The sequence below is a fragment of the Procambarus clarkii genome, chromosome 11 (assembly GCF_040958095.1).
Source record: "Procambarus clarkii isolate CNS0578487 chromosome 11, FALCON_Pclarkii_2.0, whole genome shotgun sequence".
NCBI lineage: Eukaryota > Metazoa > Arthropoda > Malacostraca > Decapoda > Cambaridae > Procambarus > Procambarus clarkii.
This window is the reverse complement of record NC_091160.1, coordinates 4,397,219-4,420,901: the sequence shown is the minus strand read 5'-3', so window position 1 is coordinate 4,420,901 and position 23,683 is coordinate 4,397,219. Positions and strand designations below refer to the sequence as shown.

Sequence of the window (23,683 nt, the reverse complement as noted above, 5' to 3'; positions counted from 1 at the left end):
TCCCCTTCATATAGTCTAGGGCAGCTGTACTCCCCTTCATATAGTCTAGGGCAGCTGTACTCCCCTTCATATAGTCTAGGGCAGCTGTACTCCCCTTCATATAGTCTAGGGCAGCTGTACTCCCCTTCATATAGTCTAGGGCAGGTGTAATCCCCTTCATATAGTCTAGGGCAGGTGTACTCCCCCTTCATATAGTCTAGGGCAGCTGTACTCCCCTTCATATAGTCTAGGGCAGCTGTAATCCCCTTCATATAGTCTAGGGCAGCTGTACTCCCCTTCATATAGTCTAGGGCAGCTGTACTCCCCTTCATATAGTCTAGGGCAGCGGTACTCCCCCTTCATATAGTCTAGGGCAGCTGTACTCCCCTTCATATAGTCTAGGGCAGCTGTACTCCCCTTCATATAGTCTAGGGCAGCTGTACTCCCCTTCATATTGTCTAGGGCAGCTGTACTCCCCCTTCATATAGTCTAGGGCAGCTGTACTCCCCTTCATATAGTCTAGGGCAGGTGTACTCCCATTCATATAGTCTAGGGCAGCTGTACTCCCCTTCATATAGTCTAGGGCAGCTGTACTCCCCTTCATATAGTCTAGGGCAGCTATACTCCCCCTTCATATAGTCTAGGGCAGCTGTACTCCCCTTCATATAGTCTAGGGCAGGTGTACTCCCCTTCATATAGTCTAGGGCAGCTGTACTCCCCTTCATATAGTCTAGGGCAGCTGGACTCCCCCTTCATATAGTCTAGGGCAGCTGTACTCCCCTTCATATAGTCTAGGGCAGCTGTACTCCCCCTTCATATAGTCTAGGGCAGCTGTACTCCCCTTCATATAGTCTAGGGCAGCTGTACTCCCCATTTATATAGTCTAGGGCAGCTGTACTCCCCTTCATATAGTCTAAGGCAGCTGTACTCCCCTTCATATAGTCTAGGGCAGGTGTACTCCCCTTCATATAGTCTAGGGCAGCTGTACTCCCCTTCATATAGTCTAGGGCAGCTGTACTCCCACTTCATATAGTCTAGGGCAGCTGTACTCCCCTTCATATAGTCTAGGGCAGCTGTACTCCCCTTCATATAGTCTAGGGCAGCGGTACTCCCCCTTCATATAGTCTAGGGCAGCTGTACTCCCCTTCATATAGTCTAGGGCAGCTGTACTCCCCTTCATATAGTCTAGGGCAGCTGTACTCCCCTTCATATTGTCTAGGGCAGCTGTACTCCCCCTTCATATAGTCTAGGGCAGCTGTACTCCCCTTCATATAGTCTAGGGCAGGTGTACTCCCATTCATATAGTCTAGGGCAGCTGTACTCCCCTTCATATAGTCTAGGGCAGCTGTACTCCCCTTCATATAGTCTAGGGCAGCTGTACTCCCCCTTCATATAGTCTAGGGCAGCTGTACTCCCCTTCATATAGTCTAGGGCAGGTGTACTCCCCTTCATATAGTCTAGGGCAGCTGTACTCCCCTTCATATAGTCTAGGGCAGCTGGACTCCCCCTTCATATAGTCTAGGGCAGCTGTACTCCCCTTCATATAGTCTAGGGCAGCTGTACTCCCCCTTCATATAGTCTAGGGCAGCTGTACTCCCCTTCATATAGTCTAGGGCAGCTGTACTCCCCTTCATATAGTCTAGGGCAGCTGTACTCCCCCTTCATATAGTCTAGGGCAGCTGTACTCCCCTTCATATAGTCTAGGGCAGGTGTACTCCCCTTCATATAGTCTAGGGCAGCTGTACTCCCCTTCATATAGTCTAGGGCAGCTGGACTCCCCCTTCATATAGTCTAGGGCAGCTGTACTCCCCTTCATATAGTCTAGGGCAGCTGTACTCCCCCTTCATATAGTCTAGGGCAGCTGTACTCCCCTTCATATAGTCTAGGGCAGCTGTACTCCCCATTTATATAGTCTAGGGCAGCTGTACTCCCCTTCATATAGTCTAGGGCAGCTGTAATCCCCATTTATATAGTCTAGGGCAGCTGTACTCCCCTTCATATAGTCTAAGGCAGCTGTACTCCCCTTCATATAGTCTAGGGCAGGTGTACTCCCCTTCATATAGTCTAGGGCAGCTGTACTCCCCTTCATATAGTCTAGGGCAGCTGTACTCCCACTTCATATAGTCTAGGGCAGCTGTACTCCCCTTCATATAGTCTAGGGCAGCTGTACTCCCCTTCATATAGTCTAGGGCAGCGGTACTCCCCCTTCATATAGTCTAGGGCAGCTGTACTCCCCTTCATATAGTCTAGGGCAGCTGTACTCCCCTTCATATAGTCTAGGGCAGCTGTACTCCCCTTCATATTGTCTAGGGCAGCTGTACTCCCCCTTCATATAGTGTAGGGCAGCTGTACTCCCCTTCATATAGTCTAGGGCAGGTGTACTCCCATTCATATAGTCTAGGGCAGCTGTACTCCCCTTCATATAGTCTAGGGCAGCTGTACTCCCCTTCATATAGTCTAGGGCAGCTGTACTCCCCCTTCATATAGTCTAGGGCAGCTGTACTCCCCTTCATATAGTCTAGGGCAGGTGAACTCCCCTTCATATAGTCTAGGGCAGCTGTACTCCCCTTCATATAGTCTAGGGCAGCTGGACTCCCCCTTCATATAGTCTAGGGCAGCTGTACTCCCCTTCATATAGTCTAGGGCAGCTGTACTCCCCCTTCATATAGTCTAGGGCAGCTGTACTCCCCTTCATATAGTCTAGGGCAGCTGTACTCCCCATTTATATAGTCTAGGGCAGCTGTACTCCCCTTCATATAGTCTAAGGCAGCTGTACTCCCCTTCATATAGTCTAGGGCAGGTGTACTCTCCTTCATATAGTCTAGGGCAGCTGTACTCCCCTTCATATAGTCTAGGGCAGCTGTACTCCCACTTCATATAGTCTAGGGCAGCTGTACTCCCCTTCATATAGTCTAGGGCAGCTGTACTCCCCTTCATATTGATTGATGAAGATTAAGCCACCCAAAAGGTGGCACGAGCATGAATAGCCCGTAAGTGGTGGCCCTTTGGAGCCATTACCAGTATCAAGAGCTGATACTGGAGATCTGTGGAGGTGCGACTGCACCCTGCGTGACGGGAGGTGTCTCTCGTGCCCCTTCATATAGTCTAGGGTAGCTGCACTAATGCAGATGTACGTAATGTATTAATAACAAAAAAACCGTCGCTCTACCGTCCAGCCCAAGTCGTTGGGGATAATGGCTGATTAATGACACTACACGGAAGCTTCCAGGACAGCTGACGACTTGTTCATATAACACTTCGAACTGTTTAATGAAACATGCAATCTATGTCAAATGTGACCTGATCTCCAAATCCATAACCAGCCCACCCAATTGTGGAGTAGGGACAGAGATAATGGGAGTCACCATTGAGCTAAGACACGACAAACTTGAAGTGTTCAATGTGTACAGGTCTCCACAAGCCGAAATGGATCTCTCTGTGTTATATGGACACGCGACAACAACAAACACAATCATTTGTGGAGATTTTAATGCCCATCATCGATTGGCACTGGGCTCGAACAAAACAAATGAAGCCGGCATACACATTACACATCTACTGGACCAGCTTCCAGAAATACAAATCCTAAACAAGAATGAACCTACCCACATCCAAGGAGGCAGATTAGACCTAACCTTCGTTTCAGCCTCCCTAAGAGATGCAGCAACATGGTCAGTTGAGCCCACACTCACAAGCGACCACTATGGGGTCCAAATTGATCTTCAGTTAGACCTACCCACCCCACCTCCGCCTCCATCTGAAGCCTGGAACTTTGCTTTAGAAAACTGGGACCGATTTCAAAACTTCATTTCAGAGTGGCAAAGAAACTATGATCTTCCCGAAGACATAAATCAGGCAGAACAAGAATTTGTCAAAGCGATTCAAAGTGCAGCCAACCACTCAATCCCACTGAAAAAACAGTCCACCGGACACCATAAAGATCATTTGTACCATTGCGAACGTGTCAAAGAACTCAACCATAGACTCAATAGAACAAGAAAGCTATACAAAAAGCAGCCAAGTGACCGCAACAGGATCTTACTTTGTGAGGTCAAGGAACATGTACATCGAGAGACCAGACAAATAAAAGAACAAAAGTGGCTAGAATGGTGTTCACACCTGAATGAACACACCTCTCTCGGGGAGATGTGGCAGCAAATTCACCGGGCCAAAGGGAATAAAACACCTAAAGCTCCACACCCCAAAGATCTTCAACAGGAAGCCGAAGTACTGGCAACCAGGTTTGCAGAGAGAGCAGCCAGCAATCAACTTCCACCAGATGTATTAGCAGTACAGACCGGACTAGAGGAAGAAAGGTGGCACAGAATCCTTACAGCATGTGAAGAAGTCTCTGACACTAATGCCCTCTTCACACTGGATGAGCTCAATCGGGCTAAGAAAAACTCCAAGGATACATCCCCTGGAGCCGACAAAATAACCTATAAAATGATTAGAAACCTCGGCCCAGAGGGAGACGCTGCATACCTAAGGTTAATTAATTTAGCCTGGACTTCTGAAACTAGACCTTCTGCTTGGAATAGAGCAGACATAGTGCCGATCCCAAAACCCAAAGATCCAGCTAATCCCAGGCCCATCTCTCTCCAAAGCTGTGCAGCCAAGACGGCTGACAGAATGGCACTCAACAGACTGGAGTGGAAAATGCCTAAACTGCACCATGATATGTATGCCTATAGAAGAGGGGTTGGCACAGTGGAATGTATTACAACTCTGTTAGCCCACTTGAATGACAGACCAGGAATGCTGATATTCCTGGACCTCGAAAAAGCCTTTGAACTGACTAGCGCCCCAGCTATTCTCTGCTGCCTCATTGACAAAGAGGTCAGAGGCAACCTGCTCTCCTGGACCAAAAACTGTCTCATAAACAGAGAAGCAAGAGTAAAACTTCATGGCACAGTCTCTGAGTACAAAAGACATGAAAATGGTACACCGCAAGGAGGTATTCTTAGCCCTCTTTCTTCAACTGTTTAATGGAAAGAATAATGAGGTTGAAACTCCCACATCACTGCAGGCTGCTAAACTACGCGGACGACTTTGTCATCATCATAAAAGGAAGGGATGCGGCGCGCCTTGCACCCAAATGGTTAGACTGCATCAGTAAAGAGGCAAAACAGATTGGGATCAAACTCAACCCTTCAAAGTCAAAGGCCATGTCCATAAAAATAGCGAAGCCCAACATCCAACTCACAGTACAGGGTCAACCAATAGAATGGGTTGACACCTATCAGTATCTAGGAATCATCCTGGACACACACATGAATTTTAATGCCGAGGTCAAATACTTGAGAGAGCGAACTGCGGCCCGGACGGCAATCCTCAGGTCGCTAACCTCCCTTTCTGGAGGAGCCAATCTGCAAGTCCTTCGCACATATTATGTACAGGCAGTCAGATCAGTGATCGATTATGCCGCACCTGCACTCACAAATCTATCACACCAACAGTGGAAAAAGCTTGAAGTTGCCCAAAACAATGCTATGAGAGCTGCACTGGGAGCCCCCATGTGGACCAGGCTTGAAACTCTTAGACTGGAGACGGGTTTGCCCTCTCTACAAGAAAGAATATCAAAAAAGGACAGCTACAATTATCAGTAAGATAATTATTTCTTCTGATCCAATCCCAGTACGGCAGGCTTTGGTGGTTGGACTAGGCCAAAACAATGGAAACTCTTGGGTTGCAAGAGCAGGAAAAGTCCTAAACAGACTACATTTAAAAAACATGATTCTTGATAGAGAGGGTGATCATCCACACCCAAATTACACTCCTTCCGCGCCGTGGGAAGAGCCTACTTTCAAAATAGTAATAGAAAGTCTCCCAATGAAAAAGGCTGCCTATGATCCAACAATCCTAAGGCGCATAATAGAAGAGCAAATGTATAGCATAGTAGTAGCAGGAGCCACCCACATCTTCACAGACGGATCGGTGGACACAGAAAATGAGAGTGCTGGCGCTGCTCTTTGCACGACCAGCGTTCAGGCATATTGGAGACTGGGAGGACTAGTATCATCAACCCAAACTGAGCTGTTTGCCATACAACAGGCATTCGCATATGTGATTGCACAAAACACTCAAAATGCAATCATACACACAGACTCAAAAGCTGCACTTCAAATACTAGGACAAAAACAATGGAAAGATAATGTGGAAATAATTACCACCATTTTGTATCAAGGAGCAGTCGCTAAAGGCAAAGGCCTCAACATAACTTTAAACAGGATCCCATCCCATATTGGAATCCCATTAAATGAAAAAGCTGATGAAATTGCTAAATTGGCAACTCGTCATCCAGTGATACATAAAACAATTCAACCCAGCCTAGAGAACATAAAAAACATCATCACCAAAAAACTCTCACATAAGAACATAAGAACATAAGAACAAAGGTAACTGCAGAAGGCCTATTGGCCCATACGAGGCAGCTCCTATTCTATAACCACCCAATCCCACTCATATACTTGTCCAACCCGTGCTTGAAACAATCGAGGGACCCCACCTCCACAATGTTACGCGGCAATTGGTTCCACAAATCAACAACCCTGTTACTGAACCAGTATTTACCCAAGTCTTTCCTAAATCTAAACTTATCCAATTTATATCCATTGTTTCGTGTTCTGTCCTGTGTTGATACTTTTAATACCCTATTAATATCCCCCCGGTTATGTCCATTCATCCACTTGTAAACCTCTATCATGTCACCCCTAACTCTTCGCCTTTCCAGTGAATGCAACTTAAGCTTTGTTAATCTTTCTTCATATGAAAGATTTCTAATTTGGGGAATTAACTTAGTCATCCTACGCTGGACACGTTCAAGTGAATTTATATCCATTCTATAATATGGCGACCAAAACTGAACTGCATAATCTAAATGGGGCCTAACTAGAGCAAGATATAGCTTGAGAACCACACCAGGTGTCTTGTTACTAACGCTGCGATTAATAAATCCAAGTGTCCGATTTGCCTTATTACGAACATTTATGCATTGATCCTTTTGTTTTAAATTCTTACTAATCATAACTCCCAGATCCCTTTCGCAATCCGACTTCGCAATCACAACACCATCTAGCTCGTATCTTGTAACTCTATCATCATTACCTAACCTCAGAACTTTACATTTATCAGCATTAAACTGCATCTGCCAATCCTTTGACCATTTCAAAACTCTATCTAGATCAACTTGAAGTGATAGTGAGACATCTCAGACATCTCAACAAAGCCTACCTGCACCAGAGAATAGCTGAAGGTTCGCCATCTGCAACATGGTATCTTCAGGCAACCAAATTAGAAAGGTTAAATATCCCAAAAGGAATCCACAGGGAAATAGCAGTTAGGCTATATAGACTACGTCTAGGTTACAGATGCAACTGGGAGATTGGTGAACCCCGACAGAGAGAGTGCATCTTCTGCCAAACTGTCACAGAAAAGCCATTACTTCACTATCTTCTGGAATGTGAAGCAACCAATGACCTTAGAAGAGCTTTAAGAGTTCCTGAATCATGCAGTGGCCACCCTGAAGCCATCAACACAGCCACTCTCCTGGTCAACAAAGGTGTCCAGCAGCTGGACACCCTCATAAAGACTGTGAAGCAGTATCCTCCCCCACGATAACAGCTTGATGGTTAAATGCAACCTCAGAACACTGGGAACAAAAAAATTGTACCACTTACGGGCTATTCATGCCCGTGCCACCTCTTGGGTGGCTTAATCTTTATCTATCTATCTCTATCTTAATGAAACACACGGGAGACATCTCCCGTCACGCAGGGTGCAGTCGCACCTCCACAGATCTCCAGTATCATCTATTGATACTGGAAATGGCTCAAAAGGGCTCACTTATGGGCTATTCATGCCCGTGCCACCTTTTGAGTGGCTTAATCTTCTCTCTCTCTCTCTCTTAATGAAACAAATGAAGGTTCATATATCGCTATGAAGCGGTAGTTTATGGTAATGTAATGACCTCGTTGTAATGAACCCACCCCAGTGGGAACAATTATCCAAGAGCAACGCCAATTCAACGTTAAAGTAACGTCATCAACATCGATTCGACGTCGAGCCAAAGCCAATCCTGGATATTGTGGATATTGATTGATAAAGATTAAGGCACCCAAGAGGTGGCACGGGCATGAATAACCCGTAAACACCATAAGAATTACGTTAAGAAGTACGTTAAACAGTAACAAGGTTGGACAGGTGGAACGGTCACACAATGATTGGAGAGTCATCGAGCAAATTGGTTATTGAAAGATTGAACAGTTTTAACCATAAATGTGTAACAACATTCGCTGGTTAACGCATGTATATAAAGGAATATATTGAAACTCGACGAACAAATAATATACCCTGATCCCTTGTGAAACAGCAGAGTAGTCTGCGTTCTCAGGTCACACTTGGGGATAAGGTGAGGTAAAGTAATTATCAGGAGAAAGCGCTAAGCAATTAGGACAATATAACCTTTGGAAGGGATTAAGATTTAGGATAGGACGGAGGGAAGGAATGGTGCCCAACTATTTGGAAATTGAAATTGAAATAAGTTTATTGAGGTAAAATACACATAAAGGGATGAGGTAGCTCAAGCTATTCTCACCCCGTTCAGTACATCGTGTTAATACATACATAGACACACATCACAAGCAGTAAACATATTACCGAACATTCTGAGAGATAAACATATACATTTCCTAACTACTTGGGCGGTCGGGGATAGAACACCGACCTGAACGAAGATGTCAGGTCCTTGTACAGGTATGGGCAAAGGACTCGGGGTCGAGCCCCTATTCCCCCATCCTCCTATTTATACCCACCCAAACTCACTCATATCTGTGTCTAACCTACTCTTGAAACAATCTAGTGATCCAACGACTACTAGGTTACCTGATAATTTGTTCCATAATCCAAGAACCAGTTTCAAACCCGAATGGAACAGAGCTGTTGATTTAGTTAGAAAGTTGCAAAACGAAGCCATGAAACTAATCTTAGGATTGCAGAGAAATTCTGATTGAGGTAATGAGGAAGAAACTACACTTACAGATTATTAGGGATAATTTCTGAGGTAAATATTTATTCTCCAATTAGGCTAACGAGTGCAGGGGACGCTAATGAGTGTATTTTGTTATATGAGAAACAATTAACACCACCATGGGTACAGGTAAAAATACCGTCAAATTTCTCACAGATTAAGGAGCAAATCAAGAAGAAAATATTCCTGACTGTCAAAAGTTGCCACAGAGCCAAAGTAACAAGGGCCTCGTAGCCTGGTGGATAGCGCGCAGGACTCGTAATTCTGTGGCGCGGGTTCGATTCCCGCACGAGGCAGAAACAAATGGGCAAAGTTTCTTTCACCCTGAATGCCCCTGTTACCTAGCAGTAAATAGGTACCTGGGAGTTAGTCAGCTGTCACGGGCTGCTTCCTGGGGGTGGAGGCCTGGTTGAGGACCGGGCCGCGGGGACACTAAAGCCCCGAAATCATCTCAAGATAACCTCAAGATATAACGGAAGGCAGACCCACCGCAATGTGGTACAAAGCCACTGGGCAATCCTCTTTCAACACGGGAGACATCTCCCGTCACGCAGGGTGCACTTGCACCTCCACAGATCTCTAGTATCAGATCTTGATACTGGTAATGGCTCAAAAGGGCCACCACTTACGGGCTATTCATGCGCGTGCCACCTTTTGGGTGGCTTAATCTTCATCAATCAATCAATCCTCTTTCAACCCAGGATAAAAGCTATACAGGGACATTGCAGTAGCCATACACAAACTAAGACTTGGCTACAAGTGCTGCTGGGAGGTAATAAACCCAATAGTTAAAGGGTGTCATATATGTGGAACAGGTGCAGAAATGCCACTTTTGCATCACTTACTATTATGTGAAGCAACTGAAGCCCTGCACATCAAACTCAACATTCAACCACCTGGAGCAGCTGCATTAAATCTATGGGCCCCGTGGCGAAGTGTTAGCACACTCGCATGGCGTTTCGCGAGCACATTGTCCTAGGTTCATATCCTGGCCGGGAAGGATTTATTTGGCGCCAATCCTTAACTGTAGCCTCTGTTTACCATCAGTGAATAGGTACCTGGTTGTTAAATGATTTGGCGGGTCGTATTCCTGGGAAAAATTTGGATTAATTAAGGTTCTGCCTAAAACGCTATGCGTGCTAGTGACTGTACAAGAATGTAAGAACTCTTGTATATAAATCAAATAAATAAAATAAATACAAAATCCACAACAATGGTTAACAAAGCAGTTGAAGAATGGGACGCACTAGTGAACATTGTGCATCTATTTCCGCCACCAAGATAATGTTATTAAAACTAAAGACTAAAACCATTGCGAAAAGAAGGAAACTCTACCTTCATTTAAAACTCTGACCCAAATATCACAATAACAAAGTTATCGTGAATAACCAAACTCAATTACGGGCTCACTATAGCCCGTGCTACATGGATATTTTGTTCCGAGTTCAAGTTGATGTATGTTTATTGAGACAAGAGAATACATCTCAAAGGGATGGAGTAGCTTAGGCTATTTCTACCGTCCTAAGTGTTCCCAGTAGCTGAATCTAAAACAATAACTACCACCATGGGAGGAATGTAATGGTGGAGAGTGTTCCCCCTACAAAATAAAAAGATACAGACTTGCCTTGATTAGGGCAATTGAGGGCAATATATGATTGTATAACTAGAAAATTACATTAATTAAACACTAACTGTTTATTGTGATTACTCAATATATAGCTAAGGACGGAATGTCTTGATTAGGGAATTCACTGACATCGGCACTGTAGATACTGTTATTGGACATCATTAGAGAGTAGAACACTGGCATCGTCACCGTATATATTGTTATTGGACATCATTAGAGAGTAGAAAAGTGACTTGAGAATGGCCCAGGACGGACCGAAACGTCGTCGTCCCTTTACCTTCTAGTGTGTGGCCTGGTCAACATACTTCAGCCACGTTATTGTGACTCATCGCCCGCATAGATTAGTGACATCAGCACCGTAGATACTATTATTGGACACCGCTTAAAGTGACAATGTATCTTCATCGCAGGTTGAACTTCAAGCTGTATTAGCGAGCTTAAAGAAAAGTAGTAAATAATAGTAATGCCTGTGTTTTTAATGATAGAGGAGCGTTGGTGTCATTACATAGTAGAAGACCAGTATATCAGCATATTGTGGACGAGTGTTGAGATAACAGCAGGAAAGAGTAAAAAAAAATAGTTGGTAACTAAGATTTATGTAGGTTCCTTCTCAAGCAGGGACCTGAGCTTGTAGAAGCATCTTAATCACCTTTAGTGGTTAAGTTCTTAATTGCACACTAGTTTCTCTGTCAGCTATCTCACCCCCTGTCAGAGTAAAAGAGACAATTATATGTGTATGTATGTGTGTGTATGTATGTATGTATGTGTATGTGTGTGTATAAAGTATATGTGGAAGCTGATCAGAATTACATTTCACCATTATAAATTCACATTAATGCATTCATAAATCTATGTATCTATGTATTTACGTATGTAGCTTAGCCTAACGTTTTAAAAGCACTACGATCACCTTCTGTGGTTCAATAAATCTCTGAACTGTATGTTTGACAAATCTCTCACCCTGTCCATGGAGGACAGAAGAAAATGTATATATGCTGGTTAGCATTGTAAATGTGTGGCCACGTCTGTGGTAGAAAATAATAATAATAAAAAAAACAAGCAGGGATGCTGTTAAGTGAGGCTGTTGATATATTAGCGAAGAGGGGGCACGGAAACAATTGTTTTCAGTGTAATATAATTCTTTAGACAAAGCTCAATTTGATCAGTATTTAACTTATTTAACAACGTGTTTAACTTATTTTCATTGAATAACTATAATATGTAGGATGAATATACTGTGTAAGTTTATTTATGAGCCCCAGGCTTTGAGGGACCGATATTAGAAGGTGTGCTAGTAACAGCGTCTTTGTCCTGTTTAAGTCTGTCAGTTATATCACCTGTGTCAAATACTTCTGTCAACGTGAATGATTTCAAATGTTAAACTGTCACTTAATGAAGCGTTCCGGCAATCACTAGCGAGTTATGTCATAATTTATTGACTGATTGATGTAGATTAAGTCACCCGAAAGGTGTCACGGGCGTTAATAGCCCGTAAAGTTGTCATAATGTAAACTGATCTTAACTAGGTTGTGAAATGGTGTACTTCTTTGTCCGGCCCGAGGCGAGAATCTGTGTAGTCTCGGAAACATCCCAATTGATTGATAAAGATTAAGTCACCCAAGAGGTGGCACGGGCATGAATAGCCCGTAAGTGGTTGCCCTTTTGAGACATTACCAGTATCAAGAGCTGATACTGGAGATATGTGGAGGCGCGACTGCACCCTGCGTGACGGGAGATGTCTCCCGTGGAAACATCCCAGGTGGACTTGGACATTAGCAGCAGTCAACACTGGGAAAGTCTTAAGCACAGCTATGGCACGGGATGAAGTATTAATGTCAATTAAAGGCTCTGTCCTGGGACCTCTGTTGTTTACTATAGATATTAATGATTTACGAAGCTTCATTTATCTCTGAAATTCTATCCTCAGTACTCTGTAAGTTCAATTATATCATTATTATCTCAGTAATAGTAGTTCTTGGGCCACGAGAATCTTCTTGGGATTATTCGCATGATTTCATTTTGAACCTTCTCCAACTTGTTTAGTCTGCAAAACAGTACAGATATCAAGACATATGGGCAGCATAATCAATAAGAGATCTCACAGTATGCCATGTGATTACCATTGGAAATATAGAATATGATTAATAATTGTGTACTGTATGGGTTTGTGAGCCCTTGAGGGACCTTATGTAGACTAGGGTAGAAATAGCCTAAGCTACTCTATCCTTTTTGAGATTTTCGTTTTCTCAATAAACTTACTTGAACTTGAATGAATGACTTAGACACTAAATTGAATAGCAACATTTACCAGTTTACTGATGATTAGAATATAGTGCAGGAAATCAATGTAGATTGTTTAAAAAATGAATGAGTTTGGATGTATATAAATAAGAGGTACCCCCGTATAGCCTAATATGCCTTCTACAGTTTCCTTTATTTTTCCTCATGCTAAGCTGTGTAAACTCACCATACCTCAAGAAGGAGTCCTAAGACAAGCCCTGTTAAATATAATATTGAAACAGAGAGTTCCAGTGAAACTCCTTCAGTACAACTCCAGTCATAGTTGCACACGATATTCTGTTTCAGGTTAAACATGTTTTTAATGGAGTCAACAAATTTATTCGTAAATTGCTATATGTTTATACTTGAGTTAGTTTACACAACATTTCTGAACATTGTTTAAATAAGAGAGAGTATGGTGATAACATAAGACGTGATCATTATAAACATATACTGTATTATCTAGATTTAGATTTAGAAGTTTAATTTAATAGTAATATAAAATTTGGAGAAACTTAGTACAATGCCTTAGTGGTTGAATTTAGGTGAAAGAAAGACCCAATACATGTGTAAGTGCTTTAATACCAAAATTTCGGATTTAGCCTATTTTCTTTATGAAGGTAATGTAAACAATGTTCTGCCTATGTCAGTCAGTATTAATATATTAGGTACATCTGCATTTGTGCAGCTACCCTAGACTATATGAAGGGGAGTACAGTATGACCAAAAGCTAGCTACGTGATGCAAAAAATCCCTGTAGCGAGTAGATTATCCCAATAATATACTCGCTCCAAATATAGTGTTAATGTTCCTGTCAACCTTTGGAGATGAATGAGGTGAGGCGTTGCCCGGGCAACACGGTGAGATGCCCGAGCAATATAAGCAGCGGTGTAGCGAACATTAACTAGTCTACTTTCAAGTGTGGTCTAGAGCAGACACTTGCGAGATACTGTACCGACGCTCAGTGCGCTCAACTCACACCAAAGTATCACCTGTGTACTTCTGTATATTCGACCAAATATATATATAGTATCTTAGTGTCTGTGTTTATTTGTCACCATACTTTACGTAACAATAGAACCGTTACATTGGTGACCCAGTGAGTGAAAAAGAACACCTAGTCACAAACTAGATCTTCGTCATGGATTTATCTACCAGGTTTCCAGCATACAACATGGACTCTCACTGGACCTCCACTGCTGCTGCTTGCTGTGGACTGCAGCCACCTGTCATGGAACGTTGCCAACACCCTTGCCACAGCTATGATTTTCATCGCGATCGTCTCTGCATTTTCATCTACTACGGCTTGCTGCTCCACGATCACTACTCACTCATCTGGCAGCCTCATCAGTAACTACATGATGTGTGATCTACAGCCTGTCCTGCCGACTCTCCGTCGCTGCCAGGGCACTGCTTGCTCTACAGGGGCGCCCACGAAAGCTGCTCTTTCGTCAGATTCATCTACACGTTCACTGCATTCTGATACTCTGCTGACTCAAGCACTTTGCGCAGTACAGGACTTACAGCTTGCGTTTCCGACTCTTCGTCGCCTCCAGGACAATTCACCTCTAGCAGTGATTACCTCGTTGTCCTAACTACGTACCTACATTACCTCCTAAATGTCCTGGTGCCCGAGCCCATCCGCCCCGAATCTAAATGCTCCACCAGCGACCCAAGGACGCAACAATTATGCACATTCTTCTCTCCTGCTACACCGAGCTTGTCCACACGCTGCCTACATCTTTTATTGGTACCAGACTACAATTTCCACAGTCAACAATGTAGTACTCGGCGTGTACAGTCCTAATCAACCCAAGACGCTACAGCTTCAACACAGAGCAGACAGCAGACTACGACCGCATCGAGCCGCCACGCTCTCGCTCCCCGAGTTCAGACACTCACAATTCTCAATCGAGCCGCCACGCTCTCCCACATAGAGCTCCACGACTCCGGCCTCACTCAGCTCTCTGCTCTGCTCCAGGCTTCGTCTCAACGTCTGCGACACTGCTAAATCCAGAGACACATCCGCCGACTACGCAGTTCACTTTTTCGACCACAGTTACCAGCAGCATCGCCACCTACGACAACGGACGATCCTGTACGACCTCCCACCCTACAACCCCAGTTACCAGCCGCACCACAACCTGATCCTGCGACGACGGACGATCCTGTGCGACCTCCCACCCTACGACCCCAGTTAGATGACATCAGCGAAGAGGAGGAAGTTAACTTTGATGGTTATGTAACGCGAGCAGGGCGTACAATTCGCCGACCAGCTAAGTTCCTTGATCAAGTATTTTTCCTTTCATCCCCTGGGAGGGGGAGTTCTGTAGCGAGTAGATTATCCCAATAATATACTCGCTCCAAATATAGTGTTAATGTTCCTGTCAACCTTTGGAGATGAATGAGGTGAGGCGTTGCCCGGGCAACACGGTGAGATGCCCGAGCAATATAAGCAGCGGTGTAGCGAACATTAACTAGTCTACTTTCAAGTGTGGTCTAGAGCAGACACTTGCGAGATACTGTACCGACGCTCAGTGCGCTCAACTCACACCAAAGTATCACCTGTGTACTTCTGTATATTCGACCAAATATATATATAGTATCTTAGTGTCTGTGTTTATTTGTCACCATACTTTACGTAACAATAGAACCGTTACATTGGTGACCCAGTGAGTGAAAAAGAACACCTAGTCACAAACTAGATCTTCGTCATGGATTTATCTACCAGGTTTCCAGCATACAACATGGACTCTCACTGGACCTCCACTGCTGCTGCTTGCTGTGGACTGCAGCCACCTGTCATGGAACGTTGCCAACACCCTTGCCACAGCTATGATTTTCATCGCGATCGTCTCTGCATTTTCATCTACTACGGCTTGCTGCTCCACGATCACTACTCACTCATCTGGCAGCCTCATCAGTAACTACATGATGTGTGATCTACAGCCTGTCCTGCCGACTCTCCGTCGCTGCCAGGGCACTGCTTGCTCTACAGGGGCGCCCACGAAAGCTGCTCTTTCGTCAGATTCATCTACACGTTCACTGCATTCTGATACTCTGCTGACTCAAGCACTTTGCGCAGTACAGGACTTACAGCTTGCGTTTCCGACTCTTCGTCGCCTCCAGGACAATTCACCTCTAGCAGTGATTACCTCGTTGTCCTAACTACGTACCTACATTACCTCCTAAATGTCCTGGTGCCCGAGCCCATCCGCCCCGAATCTAAATGCTCCACCAGCGACCCAAGGACGCAACAATTATGCACATTCTTCTCTCCTGCTACACCGAGCTTGTCCACACGCTGCCTACATCTTTTATTGGTACCAGACTACAATTTCCACAGTCAACAATGTAGTACTCGGCGTGTACAGTCCTAATCAACCCAAGACGCTACAGCTTCAACACAGAGCAGACAGCAGACTACGACCGCATCGAGCCGCCACGCTCTCGCTCCCCGAGTTCAGACACTCACAATTCTCAATCGAGCCGCCACGCTCTCCCACATAGAGCTCCACGACTCCGGCCTCACTCAGCTCTCTGCTCTGCTCCAGGCTTCGTCTCAACGTCTGCGACACTGCTAAATCCAGAGACACATCCGCCGACTACGCAGTTCACTTTTTCGACCACAGTTACCAGCAGCATCGCCACCTACGACAACGGACGATCCTGTACGACCTCCCACCCTACAACCCCAGTTACCAGCCGCACCACAACCTGATCCTGCGACGACGGACGATCCTGTGCGACCTCCCACCCTACGACCCCAGTTAGATGACATCAGCGAAGAGGAGGAAGTTAACTTTGATGGTTATGTAACGCGAGCAGGGCGTACAATTCGCCGACCAGCTAAGTTCCTTGATCAAGTATTTTTCCTTTCATCCCCTGGGAGGGGGAGTTCTGTAGCGAGTAGATTATCCCAATAATATACTCGCTCCAAATATAGTGTTAATGTTCCTGTCAACCTTTGGAGATGAATGAGGTGAGGCGTTGCCCGGGCAACACGGTGAGATGCCCGAGCAATATAAGCAGCGGTGTAGCGAACATTAACTAGTCTACTTTCAAGTGTGGTCTAGAGCAGACACTTGCGAGATACTGTACCGACGCTCAGTGCGCTCAACTCACACCAAAGTATCACCTGTGTACTTCTGTATATTCGACCAAATATATATATAGTATCTTAGTGTCTGTGTTTATTTGTCACCATACTTTACGTAACAATAGAACCGTTACATCCCCATCACACAGGATGGATAGTCGTACAGAAGCATGTGATAAATAGTCTGCACTGGCGGACTCTGGGTTCGTTATGAGGATATCATCATCAACACAAGAGTGAATAAGGCAGCAGTGATACTAAAGGTCCCCATCTCGCAGGATGGTTAGTCATACAGGGCCATATGTTTAGTAGCCTGAACTGGCAAATTTTGGGTACACTGTGAGGATATCTTCAAGAACACGAGAGTGAATATAGTAATTGCAAAGCTCCAGGTACTTCATGCCAACTGGTCTGAAAGGTCTAATAACTGGGCATTCGGTGATGTAATGTGGGAGATCATGCCGCAGTTCCTGCTCACTGAGTTTGCACCTGGAGTGCTCAGGATTGGGAGATCTGTCACCTGCAGCCACCTGCCACAGGTAATGGTAACTCAACCTGATCCTGGCAACCACTGTGTCGCACAGTCTGGTGGACTGTGCGACACAGTGGTCCACAGTTTACCACCTTCATGAAGGAAGGTACATTCGGATGAATTCTATGATGAATTCTTTCATCCGAGAATTTAGTATTATAACGCTTACATATGTATTAGGTCTTTCCTTCACTTTCCTATAACATTTATTACAGTTGCGGCTGCAGTGAGCAGGTGTACAACCACAGAAATATCTTCTAGCTTCGAATTAGGGTGAAGAGATGCGTATTGACAGAACATATGCAACACAAAACTAGCATGATAAGAAGATAATTCGAAAAATACCTAATATATACTTATTATACTATGAAGGTGTATTTTGCACACCCTCAGTATTTCACATCAACAGATTTACGAGGTTGACTATCACTGAGCGCGACTCTTGTATCATAGCTATGACTTCAGTAGGATTTAAAATAATTGTCAATAAACCATCTCCTTGTGACTAATTCCTTAATAAAGGTCATAAGTAGGAAGATAGATGTCGGAAGTTTAATTGTTTAGATATGAACGAGAAAATTATAGAAAATATGCAAAGTATCTAAATATTTAGGATATTAAAATATGGAACATGGATCAAGCGTCGAACTATTCCTCGGCGGGTCGGGAAACAAACTTTTTTGTTAAACATCTTGCCAAATTACCCTTTTTTTATTAACAAGCTTAGGTATACACAGCAATGTGCTGTTACCCTATTATATATGAAAGATTATACATTGTAGATTAAAAACTAGCTATAAGTTCATCTAATATTCCCATCTCACAGGATGGTTAATCATACACGGAATCAGGGGAGAAAATACCTACCTCAGTACAAAAATAAATTAACTTTGACTAAATATTAACGTTATGATTTTTATAAGAGCTAAGCACTGATCATGGAAATATTATATTATATTTATTTTTACCAGTTTCTATCAAATTCCTCTCAAATAATGTCTTTTTAACAAGCTTAGGTATACACAACAATGTGTTTCTACCCTATTCTGTAGAAGCCCCTTTTCATCTACCACACAGTGTAGATAAAAAACCAGCTACACCCTCATCCAACATCCCCACCTCACAGGACAGCTAGTCATACATGGAATCAGGAGAGAGCATGAAAAGTAAGGTATCTATTAGCCTCCACTAGCAAAATCTGGGTACAGCACAAGAATATCTTCAACTTCATACACTTCTTAGTATATGAAATAATTACAAATATCAGAGTACCTCATACCATTTGGTCTGAAATCACTGATAACAGGGCAATCACAAATTAGTGTTGGAGAGTATGTCCCAACTCTTGTTCACATACATTACAACTGGAATGTTCACCATTGGGGGATTCATTACTTGCAGCCACCTGCCATAAATATCGATATCCCAAATTACCCGGAAGAGTGACGTATCTGCAAAAAGTACCAATCGGCAACTTGGTTGCTCACCTATATATACTCCAGAGGGTCGCTGAAACTAGATATTAGGTTGCAGGCCCTGGCAGCAGGAAGGCGAGACCCTCGGAGCTGCTTGGTTTGCTCCACATTACATCCACAGGAATTTACGACGTGTTAATTTTGTCTGGAAATTTATTTTGCTAATAATTTTTAAGCTACAATTTGAGAGATCTTTAAGTCTCGCTGGCAGCAACAAATATGGATGCCGGACACAATGTAAGTTTACTAATGTCTGGCGAGAACCCGACGCCAATGTCCCGGGAACTGGACATTCTGCAGAAGGACCTGGACACCCTCTTCCTCATTGTGTTCGGCATCCTCATATTCAGTAAGTACCAAAATCTGTGTTTTCTCTCTTTTTTCAAGTATTTAAACATATATATGGCACCTATTTCACATTTTGTATATTAATAAAATAGTTGTATTTTATATAGTTGTATATAGACGTACAATAATCTGTGTGTTAGATTTTGTTTTATTATGCTTAGAATAATGTATTTGGAATGCAATTTGTACTTTTGACTAACATTTGTTTATATTTCAGTCTTGCAGACCGGGTTCGCATTCCTTGAGGCAGGCTCCGTAAGGTCCAAGAACACCACCAACATCCTTCTCAAGAACATGCTCGATGTCTGTAAGTTATCAAACACCTTCGTTATTTGTTATCGTATCTGGCTTATGTCTGGTAAACCAGCACATGATTTTTTTATTCCTATCTCATAGCTAAAGTAAGCTCTCAATGTATATAACTTTGCCGACTCTTGTATTCCTGTAATTTCCTGCTTTTGCTTTTCCATCTGCTGGTGTTATATACTAAATTGTTCTCTGTATTTAATTAACCGACTTCCTCCCACCAAGCCTCACGTAGTAATAATGATATGAATTCCACAATCGTCCCCACCCTGTACTAACCATCTGCCCTGTTACTCTCCCCAGTCATTGGTGGCATAGCGTACTGGCTGGTGGGGTTCCCGCTGGCGTTTGGAGGCGGGAACAGCTTCTCTGGTACAGAGTACTGGGCGTCGTACGGGCTGTCGGACGAGCACCTGGCCTTCTGGTTCTTCCAGTTCGTCATCGCCACCACAGCCTCCACCATAATCTCGGGGTCGATGGCTGAGCGGTGTGCCTTCAATGCTTATCTCATCTACACGACCGTGCTGTCAGGTGGGTGTGAAGCCTCTTTCTCTCTGTAAAGTATGTTTCAAATTTAGCAGGATACTTTACACTATTTTGTGGTCAATGAATAAATAACTTTACTCACTGGCTTTATTTATATAATTTAGATAATATTTGAGAGGAACCTTAACAGGGCAATCTTGAGAGAAAGACAATTTGTTAGACAATAATAGCCTAACACTGATCATTATAATTAAACTTTATGTGTTTCTCAATAAATTTAAAAGGCAATGCAAACAATAATACATTTCCCACGGAATTAATAGATACATTATAAAATACAGCAGTGTTGGTACAGCTGTAGTGTGCCGTGTTTTAATCATGTTTGTGTGTTGTAACAGCTCAGTTATGATAATATTTGTGTTTGTACAGCTGTGGTGTACCCGGTGGTGTCACACTGGACCTGGTCAGACGTTGGCTGGCTCAAGACTCAACACTACCAGGACTTCGGTGGCTCTGGCGTCGTCCACCTCACAGGGGGCGTGGCAGCTCTTGTTGGGGCTGTAATTCTTGGGCCCAGAATTGGTCGCTTCGGACCCAAGGGCAAGGAGATACGTGGACACTCTGTGCCGGTATGTTCATAGAACAGTGGCAATATATTATTATCTGAAGTCATGAAGCAAGATATAAATATTTGTGGATTATCATGTTTAATGCAAATATTACACGTCAAGGTGGAGGTGTAAAGTTGTGTTTGAACTTCCAGCTGGCAGCTTTGGGAGGCTTCATCCTGCTCTTCGGGTTCCTGGCCTTCAACGGAGGGTCCCAAGCGTCCATCAGCCACGAGGGTGATGCTGTAGCCATTGCCAAGGCTGTCTTTAACACTGTGATCTCGGCGTCTTCAGGAGGCATCGCTGTGCTCTTGGTGTACCGTTCTGTGCTGTGTGGGAGGGAGTCCACCTGGTCCTTCCTAATGGCTCTTAATGGTTCTCTCGCTGGCATGGTATGTACCGCTCTGCGCTGTGTGGCCGGGAGTCCATTAGTGCTAGTATGATGGACTCTGCTCGCTGTAAATTTTAATTGACAGACGTTTGATTTAAACTTAACTTAGTATTATGATAATATAACAAATTTCTTATCAAAATGGTGTTACTTGCAATATGTCTGAGTTTGTTTATCCAATGCTTAAGGACATGTTTCCATGACAGGTGTCAATCAGTGCCGGGTGCAACGTTGTGCGGCCGTGGAGTGCCAGTGTCATTGGTACAGTGGGTGGATCAGTGTTCCTCGCCATCCACACCCTGCTGCCCAAGTTGAAGGGTACGTCACTGCTTCTCTCACCGCTCAGTTTTCTTAACTTTGTCTAAAGAAGGCAACAAGTAGCCAGTTTTATCTAACTTGAGTTTGAAATATTTTAACTTTAACGTTATGTTCTGTAGATGGCATATACTTAAATAATAATATTTATAAAATTTTATATTATTGGGAAGCGTACGTGCATATTGGGACTGTTGAGGTTGTGGATGTAAAGTTAATAAATATTTCTTCCACAGTTGACGACCCACTTGATGCTGTGGCTGTACACATGGGAGGTGGGTTGTGGGGGCTGGTTGCTGTAGCCCTCTTCCAGGATGGTGGCATTGTGTACGGGGGCAGCGCGGAGGTCCTCGCCTGGAATATAGTGGGGGCGCTGGCCATAGTGGCCTGGTCTGGTGGTCTCTGTTTAGTTATGTTTGGTTCCCTCAGGCTGCTCGGCCTCTTGAGGGTGCCTCCAGAAATGGAAATTGCAGGCAAGTGAAGATAATACATAAAGTTTTCACTTTTGTATTATATAATTGATAATTGTTATATTTTTAGTGTTATGAACGCATTCATTATACATTGTATATGTTCTATATCTCTAACAATATCTATACGCCAGGAATGGATATCTTGAAGCACGGGGAGCCAGCCTACCCAGCTGACGCTTGGCTGGAGAGCCAGTACGATGGATCCGTAAACACTCAGGAGAACAAGAGGAATTCAAGTAAGTTGTCAACTAAGTTGCTTTTAAAGTTTTGTGTGTGATGTTTATTTATTTGATATTAATGAAATGCATCATAGAAATTCATACAGTTTTGTTATCAACATTTTCCACTATTCATCTAATCCATTATTTTCCAGATCTTCCACCCAACATGTCTGCCCCAGAAGAATTTGGTTTGACTAATTCCCAGGACCCAGCCCCAGTCCCTGGACACCTTGTATACTGGAGTCGTGCAGGACCAGTCCCATCCCGCCTCTCGCCCGTCGTGTCCCTCAACAACCACGAAGCTAACCACTTGAACTCCAACAATAGTGTCTCTGAAGCTGGCTTCACAGTCCGACTGGGAGACCATGATCTGCGAGTCCTCGTTGAACCCAGAGATCAACGTGGTCAAGACCCTCATTGTTACACCAATGAGGCTTTTGACGAAACCACAAAGCTTTAAGATTATCTTTTATTTGTCATTACTTATGAAAGTATTTGTATGTTGTCATTACTTATGAAAGTATGTGTATGTTGTCATTACTTATGAAAGTGGGTGTATGTTTGTCATTACTTATGAGAGTATGTGTGTTTGTCATTACTTATGAAACCTCAAAACTCTGAGATTCTCTGTTGGTTCTTCGACATTAAAGCTTGCTTGTATTGATTCGGTAAATTGACTTAATTAATTTATATTATTTTTCTGCACTAATTACATGAAATATATTATATATATTTTTGTATATATATTTTTTTATTCGGTGAACTTAGTAAGAAACCTGAAAAACTAAAGGTTTAACAAGAATTACGTTAAGGTGAAGGATGTTGACAGAGAAAGATAGCGAGCTTATTTTACGACTTAATGTAGGGACTGGAATGAAGTATGAAGTATGGAGGGACTTGAAGTATGTGCCTAGCCACATTCCTTCGCCCGACAGTCTTCCAAGAACTGCCATCGCGAATGCACTTTAATTGTGCATTTTTTTACATTTGCATTGTTCTTAATGGGTTGTATTCAAGTGTTTAACTATCAATAAGTTTCCTATTCTCGGATAATTACTTCCTGTTGTCTGGTCTTGATGATTTGATGGCCCATAAGATTATAGACTTGCGGTGGATTACTACCTAACTGGATGTAAGATGACATAAGAAATGATTTTAACATGTTTGAAAGGAGTAAGGAAAACAAAAAGGAATTATGAAGTGAAGACATTTCCCCAACGGAGACATCACCCACCAGACACATCACCTGCCAGACATCATCCACCAGACACATCATCCACCAGAATCATCACCCATCAGACACATCATCCACCAGAATCATCACCCACCAGAATCATCACCCACCAGACACATGATCCACCAGTATCATCACTCACCAGACACATCACCCACCAGACACATCATCCACCAGAATCATCACCCATCAGACACATCATCCACCAGAATCATCACCCACCAGACACATCATCCACCAGAGTCATCATTCACCAGACACATTATCCACCAGAATCATCA

General features: G+C 43.6%; 1 protein-coding gene across 1 annotated transcript; it reads left to right on the top strand.

The window, feature by feature from the left end:
- Nucleotides 1–19,239: 19,239 nt before the first annotated feature.
- On the top strand, nt 19,240–22,628 carry LOC123761181 (putative ammonium transporter 1). The gene is made up of 9 exons (XM_069322868.1): nt 19,240–19,369; nt 19,586–19,675; nt 19,978–20,205; nt 20,590–20,789; nt 20,924–21,160; nt 21,366–21,477; nt 21,711–21,947; nt 22,079–22,183; nt 22,321–22,628. Exons 1-9 carry the CDS (start codon nt 19,240–19,242, stop codon nt 22,626–22,628), a joined length of 1,647 nt encoding a protein of 548 aa, XP_069178969.1.
- Nucleotides 22,629–23,683: the final 1,055 nt, after the last annotated feature.